This window comes from Canis lupus, chromosome 11, assembly GCF_003254725.2.
Source record: "Canis lupus dingo isolate Sandy chromosome 11, ASM325472v2, whole genome shotgun sequence".
NCBI lineage: Eukaryota > Metazoa > Chordata > Mammalia > Carnivora > Canidae > Canis > Canis lupus.
The window spans coordinates 45064051-45086032 of NC_064253.1; the positions used below are offsets into that span (position 1 = coordinate 45064051).

Sequence of the window (21982 nt, forward strand, 5' to 3'; positions counted from 1 at the left end):
GAGAATCCATTTATTTGCCTTTCCCAGTTTCTAGAGGCTGCCTACATTCCCTGACTCATGGCCCCACACTCCTCAAACCTCTGCTTCTGCTGTTATATCTCCTCAGACCCTTACCCACTTGCCTCCCTTTGATTACACTAGGCCCACCCTGATACTCTAGGATAATGGCCCATCTCAGTAACTTTAAGCTAACTACATGTGCAAAGTCCTTTTTTACATGTAGGTAATATATTCTCAGGTTCTAGGGATTTTAATGTAGACATCTTGGGAGTGGGTATTATTTTCCCTACTATACCCTACCATCCCTACCATCAGGTTTTTCCAAATGACTGTGCTCTCCTGGATAGTGACCCCCATTTGGCTGCTGAAAAGGCAAAGCTGCCCGTAAACATCCATGTCTAGATCTGGATCCCCTGAGAAGGGCAAGAACAAAAAACAATTTAACCTAGTGTTCCTGATCCTGAATCAGCCTTGCCCGAGGGGGGCTGCTCAGGCCACTATATGTATATTCTACATCAAAAATTATCACTTTATAGTAAGTTTAGGGAATACAGAATTCATACTTTCACTCCTTGGACACTCACAATTCATGCTGGCATGTCAAAGGTCTTGAGGAATCCTCCAGTAAAGAAACCTATTGAGCTTGTTTAATTCTAAATTTTCTCAACTTACTTTTCTTTTTTTTTTTCTGCTCTTTGATTTATTTTTTACTGGTGTTCAATTTACTAACATACAGAATAACCCCCAGTGCCCGTCACCCATTCACTCCCACCCCCCGCCCTCCTCCCCTTCTACCACCCCTAGTTCGTTTCCCAGAGTTAGCAGTCTTTACGTTCTGTCTCCCTTTCTGATATTTCCCACACATTTCTTCTCTCTTCCCTTATATTCCCTTTCACTATTATTCAACTTACTTTTCATGTAACATTTCATGGAACACTTTGGGAATGATGCACTAGATTGTCCTCTGGCTTTGGTCAATGTCATGAAAACAGCTCTACAAGGTGTCTGCACATCTCCAGCTCCTCTTAAGAGCCTAATGCCTGAAGCCATGCTTCCTGCCATGAGGGAGTAGTTCTTCTCTTGCACCAGCCCTCAGGTGCACTTTGGCAAACCCAGGACCCGTTCACTGACTCACACACACAACGTATTATGAAGTGACATATTGTTCAGGTGTCTCAGTTCTGCCTGGAGACTCATTTCCTGGAGAGTTAGGTGTTTTTTGTTGTTATTGTTTTTCCTTCTCTTTTCCTTTTCCTTAACTCTGTTCTCAAAACTAAAGGGAAAAAAATGAGCAGGAAATGTGTGTCACCAAATATACTTATGAGTTTTGCTTTCCTCCCTTACCTGTCAAATCAAATACTTAGGCAGACTGCCACATGAAAACTAAAACGTTTTCTTCTTTCAGCAAATGGTTGCTACTGTCAAAATAGAGAGGAGTACATTCATTCCCTTATTTCTGGTGTGTTCCAGGCTATAACTCTGGAACTCTACTGCATGGATGTTTGATTCACCGTAGTCTTTCTCAGAAATCACTGGAAGCTTGAGAAATACACAAAATCTCAGAAGAATATTCAGAGATCATTCAATGGACTTTCTTCTGGAGTATCCCTTCAGTATCCCTAATTAAGAGGCTCTTCATTTATGTTTCACACATTTTTACAACCATCAACTATCTACTCACCTGAACAAATCCTCTGTACTAGAGTACTGGGTAACTTGCCAAGCCCACACCAGGCTATGTGCCTCCTCTGTATGTCTGAGATGCCTTCTTTCATCTATCTCTTCTTCCATAATAATAGTAGTAAATATTTATTGAATGTTTACCACAAGGTAGGCACTATGCCAGCCCTTTTTATTATGTCATCTTATTTCATCTTAGCCACAGTCCTATGATGCAATATTGCTACTTTACAAACAAAACTCAAAATTATTTACTGAGTTTTTATTGTATTTTCTGATATTATTTACTGAGTGTCTTCCATACTTCAGACACTAAAGTGCTAAGCACTTTACATTTTTATCATCATGTCTATGACTAGGTGTTATGGTTCCTCCTTTGCAGATAAAGAAACTGAGGCTTCCACAAGGTAAGACATTCCCCCACAGTCACACAGCTAATAAGAGGTAGAATGGGGAAACCTAAAAGTATCTTCTATTTATCCTTCACTGCCTCCTTCTCCCTGATATCTTTCCAGCCAGAAGGGTCCTCTGTATATCTGCAAATTCACAAAGTATGTACTCATCATCCCAGTCTTGTTACTTGTCATATCATGCACAGTGCTTAATTTCTCCCTACTGGGCATCTCTCAATCTACTTTGCATTCCTTAGCATGTCACTCATAACACAGGCTCTTATAAATACACACTGGTTTAGAGTAAGTCAGCTTACAGCAACCAGGACTGGCAAAACAAACAAACAAAACAAACAAACTGCTTTTTGATGAGGAGTTTCCAGGTCTCAGTTGATTTCTTCATTGTTTCAGGAAACAGCTACACAATGGCATTCAGTACAGGGGATGACACTGAATGGTTTGTCCCCTGGTGCTTGTTTTAGCAGCTACCATGGCTATTTGGCTAAGTCCCCTCAGATCTACTGGTGAGGCCAAGGCTGAAAGAATCTGTGAGTCAGAGTAGCTCCAGCTTCTGAAAAGTGTCTGATACACAGTAGACACTCAACAAATATCTTTTGAATAACGTCCAGTTGCAAAATCATGTGCTACAGATTCAGCATTTGGAAATGATAATCATTCACCTCTGAAATGATTCTTAGAAATCAATTATCTAGAACATGATACACTCAAGACATTTATTTTCACTTAATAGATTAACTTCAATAATAAAAATTTAAAAGTTAAAAAAACTTTTACATTTTACAGTTTTTCAAAAACTGTAAATCTTGTAGATTCTTTTGGTGATAAAGTGAAATGCTATATGCAAACTTAGTAACGCTGTGCTTGACGCTTGACGCATGCTTGATGCCCAATGTAACATTAGCTGCAATGATACTAAAGAAACTTCTGCAGGTTGGTCTCCATGGGAAATATGAACTATGGGTTCTGTTTTTTAAAGAAAGTTAATGACAGTATCTTTCTACCAAAATATATATCTTGTAAGGAAAACATGCTTTTTAAAAAGCCACCAAATTAATAATTTCTCTTATTTGTATAATTTTGGGGAAAAAAAACAAATTTTTTTATTTCAACAATACTTCTGTTGCTGCTCTTCAGTAAAAAGGAAAATAACCCCATTAGAAAGCTGCTTATGGATTCTAGAAAATCTTTATTGAGTGTCTACAGCATGTTTCATCGTGCCAGCCCAACCCCTAAGCCAACTCATATAATGCCAACACATTGCGATTGCTAGCTGTTTCTCCAACTGAATCAAGAATATGGCAGAGATGGGCTAGCTGTTTATCACACTATTCTCTCTTCATCCTGGGCACAGAGCTGTACTACATTTCCTGGCATCCCTTGCACTTAGCTGTGACTATGACTATGTGACTAAGTTCCACCAACGGGATATGGCTGGAGGTAATATGTGCCCCTCCAAGCCTGCTCATATAATGCTCCCATGCACACCTCTCCAGCTCTTGCCATTCTGCCCTAGCTTGATGGAGATAAGCCTGGAAACCCTGAAAGCCAGAGCTACAAGATAGAGGGTTTCTGTGTCCCTGACCACTGCTTGGGAAAAGGCCAACCGGAGCTCAAGCACCACAGTTCTAAACTTTATATATGTAAGAAATGCTTCTATCATGTTTGATCCATTCTACTTTCTTGAATGTGTTTGTTAAAGCAGCCTCTATCTGGAAGTCCTGAGATTTTTGCAAAGTTACGAAATACTGTCAGATTATTTGTAAAATAGTAAACCTAATCATCATATGCCAAATCAGATACTGGGTTATGAAATAACTAAATAATCTAAAACTATATCATTGTAGACTAGGTTTTACTCTAGGTAAACCATCAAAAGTTCCAAAAGTTTAAGAAGAATGTTGTTGAAAATCTTAAGATATAGAATATTCATTTAATTTATTTAATTTTTCTGTGACACATGAAAAGTCTGCTGTTACTTGATTTCAGTGATAAGGACATCTTGATCTCAGCTTATTAAGCACCGGTGTTTCAAAGAAGGAAAGGATAGTTTGTGCAAGAGCATTCACGCAAGTAGACATTTTCTGAGAACTAGACATTTCTGAGACTTCTTTAAAAAAAAAAAAAGTGGGTGGGACACCTGGGTTGCTTAGTGGTTGAGTGTCTGGCATGATCCCAGAGTCCCAGGATCGAGCCCCACATCGGGCTCCTTGTATGGAGACTGCTTCTCCCTCTGCCTATGTCTCTGCTTCTCCTCTCTCTCTCTGTTTCTCATGAATAAATAAATAAAATCTTAAAAAAAAAAAAAACAAGCTGGTGGGAATTGGAGTTGTGAGGTATAGGCTCTCACCTACATTTAGTAAATGACAGATTAGGATCACTTTCTTAACTTTAGAATTGTACGACTATATTCCATTATGATTTTTTAAAATTTATTTTTATTTTTATTTTTTATTTATGATAGTCAGAGAGAGAGAGAGAGGCAGAGACATAGGCAGAGGGAGAAGCAGGCTCCATGCACCAGGAGCCCGATGTGGGATTCGATCCTGGGTCTCCAGGATCGCGCCCTGGGCCAAAGGCAGGCGCCAAACCGCTGCGCCACCCAGGGATCCCTCCATTATGATTTGATCATTGATAGTAATCCATAGTTTAAACTGATCATAAAAATACATTTTATTTAAATATTAAAGTGTACAGGAATATGTATTTGTCCTGTGTGCACATTGGAAATATATCAGGAGACACTCTCAGAAACTGAAGCTTCAACCATAATAAAGTCCAATTAAGTAAATTATTTGTTTTGTTGTCCAAAGTACATGGGACCCAACCTAGTTTAAGGCCATCAAGTTAAAGATGTAATGCCAAATAACATTACTTACTGGTTATCAAAAAACTGTCCTGTTAATGCTGTAAAGACCTTTTATGTAAACGGATAATCAATGGCACTTCTGAAAAACTGCCTTTGATGATCACAGCTGTTCACCTGGGCCCAAATGCATCCAAAATAACTTACTAAAAACATCTCTCAAATCAGTCTTCTCTCCATCTCCACTGCTCCTTCTTTTATCTAGACCACCAGAGCTCTAATCTGCTATACCAAAATATCTACTCTCGACCTGGGTTCCTTGCTTCCACTCTTGCCCCTTCTCCAAATGGTTCCCCTCAAAGGGTGCCCAAAGCAATCTCTCTAAAGCACAAGTCATATCACACCACCCACTGGCTTAAAATTCTTTCATGTATCTTGACTGGTCTTAGGATAGAATTAGAAAAAAAAAAAAAAGGATAGAATTAGAACTCCTACATGGCCTGCCATCCCCTACCCCATCCAATCTATCTTAGTACCAATCTCCCATTCCCTTCACTCCAACCCAACTAATTTCCTTTGTGTTCCTTGAATATCCCCAATTCTTTCCTATCAGGGCTTTTTGAACTTCCAGTTCTCTCTGCCTGAAATGTTTTCCCTCCAGCTCTTTACATGACTGACTATTCATCATCCTTCAAGACTCAGTTCAGCCATCACCTCAATTACCCTCCTGCCCTGTTTATTCCCTTCACAGCACTTATAATACCCTATAATTTTATTCTCTATTGCCTGGAAATCTAGACACTCTATTAGGACATGAACTTTTCTTTTTTCTTTTTTTATTACCATGTTTCAGGCAACATATCCTCAGAGATGGGTGGATGAATGGATGGGCAATATAGGCAACAGTTAATTTCACCATTCTTTGTCCCATGGACCATCCATGAGAAACTGTATTATCACATTGTCAAGAAGTGTTACTGTCTTGTCCTGGCAGGCATGTTTATAAAGCAAAACCAATTTCTGTGTCTCCCCTGGGACTATAAAGAAATTTTAATTCTGGGGCCATCCATTTGGCCCTTTCCACACAGTGAGTCTTACTATTAAATAAAAAATAGCCAAGTTTGCAAAAACTGATCATCCCAAAATGACATGTCATAATATCTAATTACCTATAGTATCACACAAGCCTATCCAGGCTTTGAATTTTAAGCTACCCAACTTCTGAAGAAGCTCTTTCAGAAGAAACAAAAGTCACCTCAATGCAGAGTAAAACTATAAGCCACTTCCTTGGATTGCCATATCTAGGACTATCACCCTTAGAGGAGTACAGCCAATCAAAGCCATGACCATGTGGAAATCCAGGGCACACTTCACTTTGGCTTATGGCACTGGGTCAATATGACAGAATAACTTGTTTTCCCAGTTCTGACTAACTGGAGGAGAGCTTTGCCTACAAATAGGTTTCCCAGACGTTCCTCTGTACATATAATAAGAAATGCAGAATTGGATCTGGCCAGAGGCTCTGGAAATGTCAAGGCAGTCTCTCCACACTGAATGTCCCTGAGAATGCCAACATTCTCAAGTGACCACACTTTTCCCCACTTTAAGCCATGGTGAAGACATGCTATCCAAACTCGGCTGAACTAAAGAACTCCATTCTGTAACTCAACATGAGAAAACTCAATAAGCCCCTGCAGAATGCCTGCCAAGGAACTGCGCATTGGCAATGTGACATCTGCCTATACAGAGGGACGTTACAAGAATCACCCCAGCAACGCATGTGGTGGTAGTCACTCCTGTAAGGCAGGCTGGGGTCTTTACCCAGGAAATTCCACAGTGCTCTCTTCTTGAAGGCCCACAGAGAAATGCCTCCCAGGGCTCAGTACCAAGAAAAACATTGTTTCTACTGAGGATTTAGCTTTGCTGATAGGTTTGTTTTATCTTTTGGACACTGTGATTACTTTAACAGATCACATTTCCTCTTTGCTTCTAGAAAGCCCAGGGACAGATCTGCAGCCCTTTTCAATAATGACACTGGACATTATGACAGGCATTCTTATGTTCCAACTATACCACTGACTTCATCTTGTTTACTTATATATGTTTTTCCTCAACTCTGATTTCTTTAAATACTTTGTATTCTCTTATATACATTTTGTAAACTGCCTCAAATCCTTTTGGGAATGAAACAGGCTGTTAGTGCATAGAAACCACAATGGATTTTACGCCAAACCTGTCACAACCCTAGATCCTATAAAAACACAATATGGCCTCAGAGAGACCTGGGCTGGAATCCTGATTCTGTAGGTTTCTAGCTACGTGATCTCAGGCAGGTCCCTTAATATTTCCAAACTTCCATTTCCTCTTTAAGAATAATGACATCTTCATTGTATTGTGGGTGGGAAAAATACTGATAATTTACATGAAAAGTTGATATTTAGTAACTGCAAAATAAGGAGCTATGCAGGCTGCTACCAAAAATACCTAAAGGCAATGTCTGGAAGACACAGGGACACAGACACATGGAGGATGTCATGTGACTACGCAGGCAGAGACTGGATGCATCTAACAAGCCAAGGAACACCAAGAATTACCAAGAACTACCAGAAGCTAGAAGAGGCAAAAGAAGATTTGTAGGGAAAATGGTCATGACGATATTTTGATTTTGGACTTTTAGTCTCCAGAACTGTGAGAAAATAAATTTCTTATTTTAGGCTCAGTGGTTAAGCGTCTGCCTTCGGCTCAGGTCATGGTCCCGGGGTCCTGGGATCGAGTCCGCATTGAGTTCCCTGCAGGAAGCCTTCTTTTGCCTCTTCCTATGTCTCTGACTCTCTCTGTGTGTCTCTCATGAATAAATAAAAAAAAATCTTTAAAAACAAAATTTCTTATTTTAAACCATGCTGTTTTTGGAAATCTGTTATGGCAGTCATAGGAAACCGAAACATACCCCAACTCCTATAGCCCCAAAAGGCAGAAGTGAAATAACCAAACCAACTTTCAATCCAGTTGATCATCTGCCAAGGTCTCAGAGGTACATACCTCGTAACAAGATGCATTTCATGGAAGGTATATGTTAGAGGAGCACAAAGACTTTGACCTTAGGCTAAAATAAATTAATTACCCTCTCTGACCTTCAAACAGCTCATCTATAAAATGGGATTAGGTATAAATCAATACAGTTTAATTGAAAATGGCTGATTGGGATCCCTGGGTGGCGCAGCAGTTTAGCGCCTTTGGCCCAGAGCGTGATCCTGGAGACCCGGGATCGAGTCCCACGTCGGGCTCCTGGTGCATGGAGCCTGCTTCTCCCTCAGCCTGTGTCTCTGCCTCTCTCTCTCTGTGTGTGACTATCATAAATAAAAATTAAAAAGAAAATTTTAAAAAAAAGAAAATGGCTGATTAAGAGTACATGTTAAGAAGGATTATGAGGAGTCATTTGGATAAAGAGGCAGAAACAGATGGAGGGTCAAAATACTCCATCTTCATTCTCTTCACGCCCCTGTGAACATCCTTCTTGGTTTCCTCTTCCACTGCCCACTTTTTAAACACAGGTGCTTCTTAGGGTTCTGATACTCGCTCACACTTCTCTTCCAACCTTAGATAAACCAACTGATTCTTATGGTCTTAAATTATCACCTATAGCTTCTGCTAATAATTTCAAATCTATCTCTCCCATCTAGATCAGTCTCCTATCCTCATTTAATCCCATACATCCATCTCCACTTGGCTATCCCATACCACTGAGCAACCTGGGCTGCCCTGAAATTCAATTTAATTAAATTAAAATACAGTCATAAGGTAAAATGGTGAAACATATACCTATTTCTTCAATAAATATTTATGGAACGTACACTATGTGTTAAGCACTAGAGATACAAGTAAATGAATACATAAACACATTAATTTTAGATGTAGGGGAAATCTCTCAAGAAACTTATTCCAAGGGCAGCCCCGGTGGCTTAGCGGTTTGGCGCCACCTTCGGCCCAGGGCATGATCCTGGAGACCCAGGATCTAGTCCCACGTCGGGCTCCCTGCATGGAGCCTGCTTCTCCCTCTGCCTGTGTCTCTGCCTCTCTGTCTCTGTCTCTCTCTCTCTGTGTGTGTGTCTCTCATGAATAAATAAATAAAATCTTTTAAAAAACAACAACAACAACAACAACAAAGAAACTTATTCCAAGCCACTTCTCTAGGCCTGAACTGATCCAGGAATCTGGGAAACCAGTCATTATTCACAGAATTCTAAATAACTTCGAGAAATACTAGGGGTGGCAGACTTAACATAGGGTTTCCTCCTTTGCTATCATCTTCCCCACAGAGCTGAGAAGCCCCTGTGAAGTATCAGAAAAAGCTTCAGTTATGGCCTTCCTTTCTGGCTTCAAAATAGTGACAGCCTCCAGCCTCCACAATTCCCTCTCCTTTGACTGCAGATGGGCTGCTCCTCTTAGTGGAGGCAGAGGGACGAGAGTTCTCTGCATGCTGGTGAAAGGCTTACACGGATGGCACTGAGGTCAGAGGACCTGTATGTCAGCCTGATTTTGCCCTCAAGTTAGCACTGTGACCTTGGACAAGTAAATTCACCCCTCTGACTTCAAAAATCTATCTCTAAGTGTCCGTCTAACCCTACATTCTATGATTTAGATTCTGTACTTCACAGGCTACCAAGCGGTGGGGGTCTTGGCAAGAAGAGACTCTTGCCCACTTTACCTGGCTCCAATAGATTATTCCTGGACACCATCCTCAAATCCAAGCATTTCTCAGACACTACAGAAATCCTAAAATTTGGGGCATGTGAGTTTTCTATCAGTCTAAGAAAAGTCTACTCAAATTTTCCCATAATAATGCCTTTCTTTGTTATTCATAACTGTCAGGAAATCTATGACCCCATGCAAGCTGACAGTTATTAAAAGAAGACCCTGTCCTCATCCCTGCAATGGCAACTAAATATTTTTAAATATTTATCCAAGATGGGGTGCCTGGATAGCTCAGTTGGTTAAGCGCCAGATTCTTGATTTCGGCTCTAGTCATGATCTCAGGGTCTTGGGATCCGATGGGCTCTGTGCTCAGTAGGAAGTCCACTTTCTATCCCCCTCCCTCTGCTCTCTCTCTCTCAAATAAATAAATAAATCTTTTAAATAAATAAATATCCAAGACAAGAGGACATCTCTATCCATCACTTACTCCACTCTTGCTTTCTTCCCAGACTACAGGCACCCTTGGATGTGGTCTGGGAAGAAATCCACATTCACCCAGTGAGTAAAGTGAAAGAAAGCCCAATTAGGATTTGAATGGACCAAGAGAAACAAGGGTACAGGTGGAAACTGTTCAGGTAATCCCAAAACTGAGGGTAGGTTTTACTGATACCAGATATTTATTTACTTAAATGATATTTATCTACTTAAATATCTACTTTACATGTAAATTTCTTTTTACCAGGAATCATTTTCTTTTTTTTTAAGTTTTTTTTTTTTTTTTTTTTTTTTTTTTTTTTTTTTAATGATAGTCACACACACAGAGAGAGAGAGAGAGAGAGGCAGAGACACAGGCAGAGGGAGAAGCAGGCTCCATGCACCGGGAGCCCGACGTGGGATTCGATCCCGGGTCTCCAGGATCGCGCCCTGGGCCAAAGGCAGGTGCTAAACCACTGCGCCACCCAGGGATCCCCACCAGGAATCATTTTCTAAGAGCTAAAATTATTTCTGTGCACAAGTTACTACATGCATCATCTGAAGTTGGGCTATAAAAGAGAACCAAGGGTTAAGTCTGTCCAAAGGGTCTCCTTAGGGGTGATATAATGAAAACAAAACAAAATAAAACAAAGCTGCTGGGAGCATCTGATATAATATAGAAGTGGCAATGTTGGGAGAAGGAGGACGTCTTGGAGAATGGTCTTGGAACCTCTCAATAGTTTTGCTTCCACAGCAAACTTGAGAATCAAAAGAAATCATGTGGTAGTTTCTTATCCAACAAATATTTAGTGTCTTTATGTAAGAGATGCCATGGATACAAAACTGAATAACTGTTTGGACAGTTAGGTATGTGAGTCACCCAAACAACAAAGAACTATGTGATACCACTAGAGTAGAGGTATGGCTGTGCTCATGACCATGGGATACCCCAAAGAGAAAATAATGGAGGTTTGAGCTCCTACTTACCATTCTGTGAACTTGTCAATTTCCCTAATACTTGACTTTGTTCTTCCCATGTCCCTATACCAAAAGAACTAAACCACCAAATAATTTCCCTGTCATTGAGACATGGCTTCAATCTTTTAGGCATCCAGCAAATAGTTACTGAGCACCTATTTTGTGCCAGGGTCTGTGAAAGGCACTTGGATCTGTTAAATTCAGGTCTAGTGAGCAATTTATCCTGGGCCTCAGATTCATGAAATGTATATAATGTAAATTTTTTAGATTATATCCAAACAATAACATATATACAGCCATAGATATACTTACAGGATTAAACTTCAAAGCATATCATAACTTTTATAATCTTATTTGGGCAATTTTCAAAAATATATACAAATCTCCCTACTACTGTGCCACATATCATTCATGGAAGTGATCCAGTTCTCTCTCAATCGCTGTAAGGTCTTGCTGGACATTTAAGAGAAGGCAGCTAACAAACCACTTGTTGCACTATGCTCACAGAACTTAGTGTTTAGTGGGGAAACAGATATCAAATAAGGATACATATCAAACTAATAACCAGTTATCACAGGGCAGACAGTGGCATGGCATGAGGCTGAGCTGGTAAGCAGAGCTTTCCCTTTATCTGAAGTGTTTGAATTTTTACTATAAAAACATTCCCATACACTACCTGTGTAGTCATTACAAATTTCTACATCAGGTACATCATTAAAAAAACAACCAAGAAGAGGACCAGAAGACCATGGGAGAGGCTGACCCCAATGTGGGAGGAAGGGAGATGAGCAAAACACCAACTTGGAGCTTCAGGGTTGGTCTGAAGCTAAAACAGCTGCACACAACTCTGTGGTCACCATCATCTGCATACTCTAGGGAAGATAACACCAGGAATGGATGCTCAGCTTCCCATCTCAGAGCTTTCTTTTAGGCTCAATCACCTTCTGACCCCACAAATGAAACGATCTACTTCCATGTACTGAGTAACACAGATGATGAACATGTTACTCTCACCTTGTTTTGAAAGTTGCCTTTTCATGGAGAGCAATAAATCTTACCAGAAAATACTAAATGCTCCTGAGCTGAATCACAACAATTCTGTCTAGACTGAAATGTCTCATCTCCATTTTGTCAAACAAATTGTGTCTTGCCCATTACTGTTCACCTTATAATCCATATGGGCTTTACACAGTTCTATCAACAACAGAGCAGCCCCTGCTAATCAGCTTTCCCTCTGAGGAAAGTCTAACCAAATACAAATGATCTCAAGACATGCTAGAGAAATAAGAGCAGATATTGTGGAAATATCATTAGCCAGGCAACATACAGACTGCTAATGACAGATGGAACAGTTATAATAGACAAATTTTGGGATAAAAATATTTCCTTACACTGTCATTCTTTCTAATTTTCCTGTTATTTTGAAATATACTCATGTGGCATGGCTTTTACCAGAGGCAAAACCAATGACTGATCATCCAATAATGCTCCTGATGAGAGCAATTTGTATATGTGTGTGTACACATATGCGTGCACACATAATATTTTTAGTATGGCAGGTACCTCTCTGGAGTGTGCTGTGCACAGTTTTTAGGGACATGCACACAAGTAAAGCCAGCACAGAGTAATGCAACTGAATGTACCTCTGTATGAGGTGAACGACTTACTAGCAGAGGAAAAGTTCTGTGTGAAGGGCTTCATGTCTGAGTTCTACTCTAAGAGGTCAAAAAGAGTTTGTCTGGTGGATAGGGTTGTCAGGTAAAATAATGGGACACCCAGTTAAATTTGAATTTGGGGTAAATGACAAGTGACCTTTTTCTTGTATAGGTACCTCCCAAATACTGCATGGGCGTTCTGTATTTTTATTTGCAAAATCAGGCATAGATAAGAACTTTTAAAAAGCTAACAGTGGAAGAGGGGAAGATATGCACGTCAATCATCTTTCCTTCTTTGTCATGAATAGTGTCACTATCAGCATCAATGAACATTTACAGTATTCACATAGGGATGAGGTCCATGCTATAGGGAAGACCTATGAATTACTCCTTCCCTCTAAAACACTCAGAATATGCCTGCTTCTTCAATTGTGGACTCTTTATTCTTCCATCTTTAAGACCCAACCCAGTAATTGGCATGTGGTACTAGCTAAAAATACAGTTTTGAATAAATGAGGATGTGACATGGAACGACGATAAAGGGAGGAAATTTGGGGGGAGCAGGATAAAATGACAAAGCTGTACATGGCAGAAAATACAGGGGCCTTCAAGATAGTGATGACAGCCAAATCTGTAGTCACCTCTATCACCTATGAGCAGAACCTCTTAGCATAGTAATTCAATTGAACAGTCTCTTAGTTTAGTTAGTAAGGGTGATCTGTCCCAAATAACTGCAAAGCAGTCTAAGCATTCTGAGTGGGTAGGGGAACGGGAAATATATAAAATTGGGAAACCAACACTTACTCAATTATCCATTTTAAAAAGCCACAATGAAGGCGGACAGAGCATTGTAAAAAAAAAAAGCCCAAAAGAGAAACAAACAGTTCTGCCTAGGACGATGTAATAAGTTTTACGATGAAAGAAGTTATGTGAGATACATAAGCAGGCATCGCCTTCAGAGGCGTTTTGTACTTTATAGACTCTTTAATTATAAATATACATATATATATAAAAGCATATATATTTTTATTGAGAAGTTGCAAGAATATTACACTATCTTCCCACATACTCTATGTTATTCTATGGAATGAGAACTGAGTCTTGGGGTAAATTCACATTTCCTTTGAAGGTATCCTGGAATGGAAATTTTAAGTAAATAAAGTAGTATTTATTGGTCACATTGCAAAACACATAATAGTTTTTTTTTCTTTTTTAAAAAAGATTTTATTTATTTGAGAGACAACACTGGAGAGAGAACATGATAAAGAGAATATGAAGGGGGGGGGTAGGTAAAGGGAGAGGGAGAAGCAGATTCTCTGCTGAGCAGGGAGCTCACTTGGGGCTCCATCCCAGAGCCCTGAGATCAAGACCTGAGCTGAAGAAGACATTTAACTGAATAAGGTACCGGGGTGCCCCTAATTTGTTTTAATGTATGTTGTTTTAAAAATAGCTCTGCCTTGGGCAGCCCCGGTGGCTCAGCGGTTTAGCGCCGCCTTCAACCCGGGGTGTGATCCTGGAGACCGGGGATCGAGTCCCGTGTCAGGTTTCCTGCATGGAGCCTGCTTCTCCCTCTGCCTGGGTCTCTCTGCCTCTTTCTCTCTCTGTGTCTCTCATGCATAAATAAATAAAATCTTTTTAAAAAAATAGTTCTGCCTTATTAAATACTAGCTGATTACAGAAAACTAAAAAAAATGAGGAAAACAAAAATATAAAAATAAAAATCACTAAAAATAATAATTATTCTCCTAGTCAGGAAATATTTGTAGCATATACACTTCTAGATTTCTTCTGCACATATATGCTATCAGACTCTGTATACTACCATGGAAGCTTGGTTTTCAACTACAAAGTGAACTTATCCAATGGCCAAATACATTCCCACACCACAATATTTAATGCTTTCATAGAAAGTTTCTACTGATGAATTACTTAACCAACTACCTATTGCTTAACATTTAAATTGTTTTCAGTTTTTTCTGCGATAAACTTCCTGACAGCTAAGTCTTTAAAAGATGTCCATCACTATTTCTCAGGGATAACTTCCTAGAGAAGAAACTGCTGAGTCAAAGACCATGTATATTTTTAAGACCTTTGATACGTATCATCATTTTACTCTCTAGGAGAGTTGTATCAACTTACTATCCTATAGTGATAAAATATAAAAGGGTCATTTTCCAAATTATTTTTCCAGGTTGGTCATCTCATAAAATATATGAAATCAGAATTTAGAGAAAACACAGATAGAGTAATATATGTAGTAAGTTTTCTATCCATAGAAAGCCTGTCCAAAAAGCCAGGATTTAAAAAAAAAAAAAATCCCACTGTCCATAGTTTGCCTTTGGTGCAATGAACTGATTTAGATAAGAACTTTTAAAAAAGCTAAACTTGCAATCACAGTCTGTCATATTTATGGAACCGTGCTTGCTTTTGCGTTACCATTCTAAAATGAGTTTATTAAAAATTAATATATTTCTTTGTTAAGTTAATAATTAAGCTAGCCTTGTTTTAAGATGATAATTAAGTTCCTGGGCAAAGGAATGCACCTGGCTTGAACATAACCAGAAGAAGATCATTTTTGATCAAACAAAAGGAAAACCAAAAATGATGGATTAGCTATCATTATCACAGTAATAGTGGTCCAGATGTGAAGTACCTCCTCAGTGAAAAACAAATAGGAATGAACAAGAATCTTTACAGCATTCAGAACCTCCAAAAAGAAGAAAAGACAGCCAAGGCAATGTTTTAAAATCCTATCTAAACCATATCTAAAAGTAAGGAAAATGCATGACACTATGAGAGAAGCTAATGAAGCAGAAAAATATTCTCCAATATACAACTTCCTTGAGGACTTCTGTAATAGGTATGGGAGGCATATGAAATGTTAGGCAGCCATGGGAAGTGCTAGACTGGGTTTGACCAAAGGAAAGGATAGTGGGAGACAACAGAAAAGCAACGTAGCTTACTCTTTTATTTGGTAAGTGCCATGCTCAATTGACCAACTCTGCTTTTCATCTTTTTTGAGACCTGGGAAAATAAAATAAAGAGAAAATACCCAGGGTACCTGGGTGGCTCAGTCGGTTAAGCGTCTGCCTCCAGCTCAGGTCATGATCTCAGGGTCCTGGGATTGAGCCCCCACATTGGGCTCCCTGCTCAGTGGGGACTCTGCTTCTCCCTCTCCTTCTGTGCTGTCTCACACGCTCTCAAATTAAAAAAAAAAGAAAAGAAAAGAAAAAAATAAAATATCCAAATAGAGAAACTTAATTTTACAAGATTAGAGAAACGTAAACTACGTTATGTTCTGGTGGCCCTGCAATCAAATAATTAAAGTCATTTGGTCAATGTCTATGATTAACTCAATGAGAGAAAATGTTTGGCTACCCAGCCAGATTAAAAGAAACACAACACATTTTTTTAAATAGATTGCTCTCTTAGGTAATAGTCTTGAACGAATGAGTGTATAGAGTCAGAAACTTCAGTTCTTTCTGAAATACTATGCATCGATCTTGTTATGACAATTCTATAGGACTGGGATGGGTCATCCAGGCAACTAAGGTAATGCAATGGTAATGCTTTGCTCATTTTGAAGAAAGAGATTAGCATTTCTAAAGTCAGTGTACTCACCCAATGTCATAACAAACCTCAGAGGCAAAGGAAAGGGACTGAAACTCTGAGAACCATAAACTGAGAACTAAGAAAACTCCTCCCCACTGAAGATTATTCAGGTGTATAAGAGGCACATGAAGGAATCCTTAAGACCTCAAACATCATTGTCAACCTTGAGTCTGGTGGATTTTTTAGCTTAAGGGAAAAAAATGAGCACTAAGCCTGATGTGATTCGCAAGTGTTTGTGGCCTGCATGCCTGGTGGGTCTGCTCATCACTGGCGTGCTCTCCCTGGACTGTAACTTGCTACATTTTCACCTGAGGAAAGTCACCTGGCAAAATCTGAGACTTCTGAGCAGTATGAGCAATTCATTTCCTGTAGAGTGCTTAAGAGAAATCAAAGCTTTTGAGTTGCCCCAAGAGATCCTATCACACACCCAGCCTGTGAAAAGATACATCGTGGAGGCCTTCTATGAAATGTCTATACAAGCCTTCAACATTTTCAGTCAGTACACCTTCAAATCCACTTGGGAAAATGATTATCTGAAACAAATCCAAATTGGACTTGATCAACAGCTGCAATACGCGGAACGATGCTTGGAGGAAGAGGAGAAAGAAGAGGATGACTCAAAAGAGATGGAAGAGGATGGGATAAACCACTCAGAAGCTACGGTCCCCCAGCTAAGCAATCTAGAACTTAGGAGATATTTCAATAGGATAGACAACTTCCTGAAAGAAAAGAAATACAGCCACTGTGCCTGGGAGATCATCCGAGTGGAAATCAGAAGATGCTTCTACTACTACTTTCAGAAATTCGCACCACTGCTCAGGAAAAAATAAGGTATATTTTTATAATTAAAGTTCCACTTCTCTCCAACATCTTCTCCTTCATCTTCTTTTAAGAAATTAATTAGGCTAGCCCTAAGCCTACCCTCCGTTGGAGTGGCAGTGATTTAGGTAATGTTTACTGTCTCTAAAGTTGGCCTTGAGACATCAGCTACATCCACCTTTTTTAAGAGGGATGCCAACCATCTGCTGTGTACCAATAATCTTGTTAGAAAGTTCTGAAGATAGTTTTAAAGGAAAAAAAAAAAAAACCTCTCCATATTCTCCTCTTTCCTTCCTCTTTCCTTTTGCTATTTTATATTTGCTTTGCTCTACTGCCTTTGACTTTGTCAAGCCAATGGCTGGAGGATATGAATGAGAAAATGCTGTAAAATGTAACACCTCAATGATTTTAACTGTCATACTGCCAAGGCAGTTTATTCTGTGAAAGTTGAGCATGTTAAAGGAGCTTATTCTACAAGTTTTCATAGAGTTAAAACCTTCCCTTTCTACCCTTGCCTCAAAAAAAAAAAAAGTTGAAATTTCTGCCCTATTTGCTTCTCAGTTTGGTTTGTTTGAAATGATACAGTTTGTAGGATGGCATGTTATTATTTTAAGAGAATGAAGATCCTCAGTGATATCAGATGGTTGAATTAGATGGCCATTAAGTTCTCATTCATCCTTTGAGAGCCAATGATTCTTATGTGGAAAACACAGTTCATTCCCACTGCCTACTATTTGATTTCTACACCCAAGTGCATGGAAAATGCTGCATAAAAGTATAATATCTGCCTTTCATTGTTTCTCTGTACTTTTTATTTATTTTTTTTCCTCTGTATTTTTTAAATGCCTGAGATGAAGTATCTACAATCATATTTCACATTGGATTTTCCCATTTAGAAAGCCAATTTCTGTTGAGTAAACTAGTTATAATAATACATGACACTTTACTACAGTTTATCTTTTTAGAAATTATCTTATATCCAGATTACCTAGATTATTATTTTTTTAAAGATTTGATTTATTTATTCATGAGATACACACAGAGAGAGGCAAAGACATAGGCAGGGGGAGAAGCGGGCTCCTCTCAGGGAGTCCGATGCAGAACTCATCCCAGGACTCTGGGATCGTGACCTGAGCCAAAGGCAGACGCTCAACTACTGACCATCCAGGTATCCCAGATTACCTAGATTATTAAATTTTCATGTGTGATCCTTCATCTGCATTAATCCATTATCCAACTGAGATTAATTTTCTCTTCCTCTTTCCTTCATCCCATTTCAGAATCATGTACCTTCAAGCAAGAATTAATATAAAGATTTGTGGCTACCCAGATGCAAATGCACAAAGAATGCACCTGGTTCCACCACTGAGAAACCTCTCCTGTTATCCTGTTTCAAAGGCCAGCTACTGAACTGTTTATATTCAAAGTTCATTCAAGTACAGGGCTCAAATGGTAAATCCAAATAGAAAAAATCTTATAAAACTGAGGCAGATTTCAGCCAAAAATTAAAAGTTGTGGATGATGGTATACTGGTTATCAATGGAAGGAATGTAAATAAAATGAGTTATTAAAATCCTTTTAGTAAAAACAACTCATCAACAGAGTTGTCCTAAATGGGTGGGGGGGGGGTGGGGAGAGACAGGAAGAGGCACCATAAACTGTAAAGATGTTGGGGCATGCAAACTACTAAGCAGAAAATATACACTCAGTATTTTCCTACAATTTTTCTAACAATGCTTTTGCATAGTCTCCCTAATAACTCTACCGAGATCATGTCAGTTATTTTAGTAATTTATGGTTGCAGTCTTGCCAAATGTTTACTATGCTAGAAGGAAGAGAATTGGCACTTTGAGTCAATAAAGATTGTCCAATTACATGGGCAGGGTCAGAAGTCAGAACAGTATGCTTTTATCAGGAGCACCTCTAATCAGAAAAAGGAGAATGTTCCCACTGGAAAAAAAAAAAATAGGTTAAGGGCATAAACTGATATCATCATAGAAGAATAAATACTAACAACAAGAAAAATGTTTAGTCTTATTTGTGGTTAAGGAAATACAAAAGAAGACAAGAGGATACCCCCCTCTCATCCTTCAGCAGAAACAAAAAAGGGTAATTATAATACAGAGCATGAGTGGGGTGCAGGATACAGGGGGAAAATATCCTCTTGTATATTGTTAGAGAGCGGGTAAAGTGGCACAACTTTCCTACAGGACAATCTTAAATATGCTTTAAAAAGTGCATTAACTCTTTCAACCTAGCTATACTAGCTCCAGAAATTTATTCAAGGAAATCACTATTCATTGGGGCCCTGTTTATAATATCTCCCTTTCTTTTGCTTTCATTTTTACTTCTCTGTATTTTCTATTTTTTCTACAGTGATTCGGGGAAGGGGAGGTTAATTCTAAAATTAAAGAAACTGTACAAGCTCATCTTCCACTACAATTATCCTGTTTTCCTTACTGGGGTAGACTGGGACAAACACTGCCCTTTCACTTTGCTAATGATGCCTTTGGGCATTTCTTGAGCAACCCAAGTCAGCCTCATTGCTTCTTTCCTGCTGCTTCTGCTGCTAAATTTCAAAGGAATCTTTCCTTAGGCATCATTTTCATAATGAAATGTTTGTAAAGTATCTCCCAGTGCCTCAAAGATTTTGCTTCTTTTTCTTTTGTTCGTCCCACCGATAAAATCCAGAAATCGCCAGAGAAAGTGCTCTGTGTCCACCTTCCTGACTTAGCAGTCTCCTCTGTTTTTCTATTTATTGAATGGAACTCAAATTTCTGTTAAGTCAGGTAAAGGGAAAACTCCTAGAACTGAAGAGCTCCCACTTAAAATGCTCGAGTGGGTTACGCAGGTCACAAGCATTTCCATGGAAGCTGGCTTCCTCCCTCCCCAGGCTTGGGGAAGGGACCAACAGGTAGAGGGTGAAAAGAGTGTGCCTGGGCGATGATTGCGCCTCCATCAGAAAAAGCTGGCAACGCTGGTCTAGTAAGGCTGAGCGTGCATAGGTTCTAACAGGTGCACAGGCTTGGCCTCCCCTCAACAGGCAAAGGGCCTCTCCAGGCACCCCGCGGGGACCCTGCCTTCCCAGGCCGGCTGCTTCGCTTTTGCCCTCCTCTTCAATAATCCACCCCCCCTAAAACAGAAGCACGATGTGGAAGCATGTAATGGTGAAGGAAGGCACAGAAACAGGGCTCCCTATGATCCAGCAGGGGCACCCCCAGGGAACCTCGGAGGCTGCCCCAAACCACTGGTTCGCAAGGACTTGGGACCGTGAGCATCGCCCCCAGCCGCGGCCGCCCCGGGTCCTCCGGGTCTGCCTTCCAAGCGCTGACAGCGGCCCCGGGACTCCGGCTTGCGGCCCCGGCCCACGTCGACATCCCACGTTCAGGCTCGGGGAGCCACCTCCCCGCGGCTTCCAGGCAAAGTCTCGAGGCTCCCCGGGTTACTTCCTTCCGCACCGTCGCCTGTGGAGCAGCCCGCGGAGCTCCGCAGACCCGGGCCTCGGCCTCTGTCCCGCCGCGAGGGCCCTGACGCCGGCTGCGGGGGGCGGGGGGCGGGGGGCGGCGGGCGAGGCCCACGCGGGAGCCGCGGACACCCGGCGCGGCCCGGAGCTCTCCCCTCCCGCCTGCGGACAGCGGCGCGTCTGGGGTCGGCGGTGCGCAGCCGCCCGCCCCCCTCGGCCCCCGCCCGGCCCCCCGCCCCGCCCCCCCTCGGCCCCCTCCGCCCCCTCCGCCCCCGCCCGCCCCCCTCCGCCCTCTAGCCGCGGGCCGGGGTGCGGCGGCCCCGGGGGGCTCGGGCTCCCCTGACGGGGGCGGGGGGCGCCCTTCTCTCCGCGAGTCCCGCCGGGTGTTGCGGAGGCAAACAATGGGGGAGCCGCGGGGGAACAAAAGGCCGCTCGTCCCATCCCCACGGGCTCGGTGCCGCGGCCCCTGCGGGGAGGCCGGGTGGGAGGCGGCGGGAAGGCGGGAGAAGGAAGGGGACGGCGGGACTCACTTGCCAGGCTCCCGAAGTCCGAGGGGTCCGCGGGCGGCGAGGACGGCCGGCGGGACGCGTGTTTGACAGCTGGGGCCCGCGGGGTCCCCGCCCCGCCTCCGCTGCCCGCCCCGCCCCGCGCCCCGCGCCCCGCGCCCCGCTCCCGCCCGCGCGCACTTTCGCAAAAAGTTTGTCTCCCGCCGCCCGCCCGCAGCCCGACGGACCCGCGGCAGGCGCCCTGCGCTCGGGACGGCCCCGGGGCCCCGGCTGCGGACCGGCCCCGCCCGGGAAGGGCGCGCGCGGGCAGGGGCGGCCCCGGACGAGCGCGGCCCCGGAGCGCGGCCCCCAGGTGCGCCCGCTCCCGGCCCCCGGCCCCCGGCCCCGCGCGGCGCTCACTCACCGTGGGGCTCGGACCGCCAGCCCGCGGCCCTCCCTGCAGGCTCCTGCGCCGGGCCAGCCGCGGCCGGCTCCCGAGGACCAGGGCGAGCCGGGGCGGGCGACGGCTGCGGATCCGGATGGCGCGCGCGGCGGCCAGGAGCGCGCGGGCGGGCGGGCGGGCGGGCGGGCGCGGGGCTGGAGCTCCGGCCGCCGCCGCTCCCGAGTAGCCCCCGCAGGCGCCGGCGTGCGGCCCTCGCGCGGGGGCGCCGAGCGGGGCGGGGGGGGGGAGCCCCCTGGCGGCCGCCCGCGAAATGGCAGCTCCGTGGGCGAGGCAAGTCAGGTCGCGGGGAGGCTCCACTTGCCTCCCGCAGAGGATGGGGGGCGGGGGGCGGGGGCCGGGGGGGGGGCACCGCGCGGTGCACGCGGGCTCCCAGCCTCGCGGCACGGCAGACCCTCCCACCAGCGCGGAGAGGGAGGTAGCGCATCAGAAGGGGAAATCACCTTCT

The 21982-nt window shown here is 42.6% G+C and overlaps 2 protein-coding genes across 4 annotated transcripts in view; one reads left to right on the top strand and one right to left on the bottom strand.

Annotated features, from left to right (window-relative positions):
• MOB3B (MOB kinase activator 3B) overlaps positions 1 to 21676 on the bottom strand; it is a 191613-nt gene extending 169937 nt beyond the window's left edge. Inside the window, exons 1-2 of one of the 3 annotated variants that reach the window (XM_049116201.1) lie at positions 21499 to 21676; positions 15757 to 15894 (exon numbers count right to left, since the gene is read on the bottom strand). The gene's annotated coding sequence lies outside the window, so the exon portion shown is untranslated. Of the gene's footprint in view, positions 1 to 15756; positions 15895 to 21119; positions 21231 to 21498 lie in introns of those variants that run through there. The other 2 variants (XM_025433266.3, XM_025433267.3) reach the window with 2 other exon arrangements.
• IFNK (interferon kappa) lies at positions 16286 to 18701 on the top strand. Its single transcript, XM_035696735.2, has 2 exons — positions 16286 to 17138; positions 18407 to 18701. The coding sequence occupies exon 1, from the start codon at positions 16508 to 16510 to the stop codon at positions 17135 to 17137; it is 630 nt and encodes a 209-aa protein (XP_035552628.1). The 5' UTR covers positions 16286 to 16507; the 3' UTR covers position 17138; positions 18407 to 18701.
• Positions 21677 to 21982: the final 306 nt, after the last annotated feature.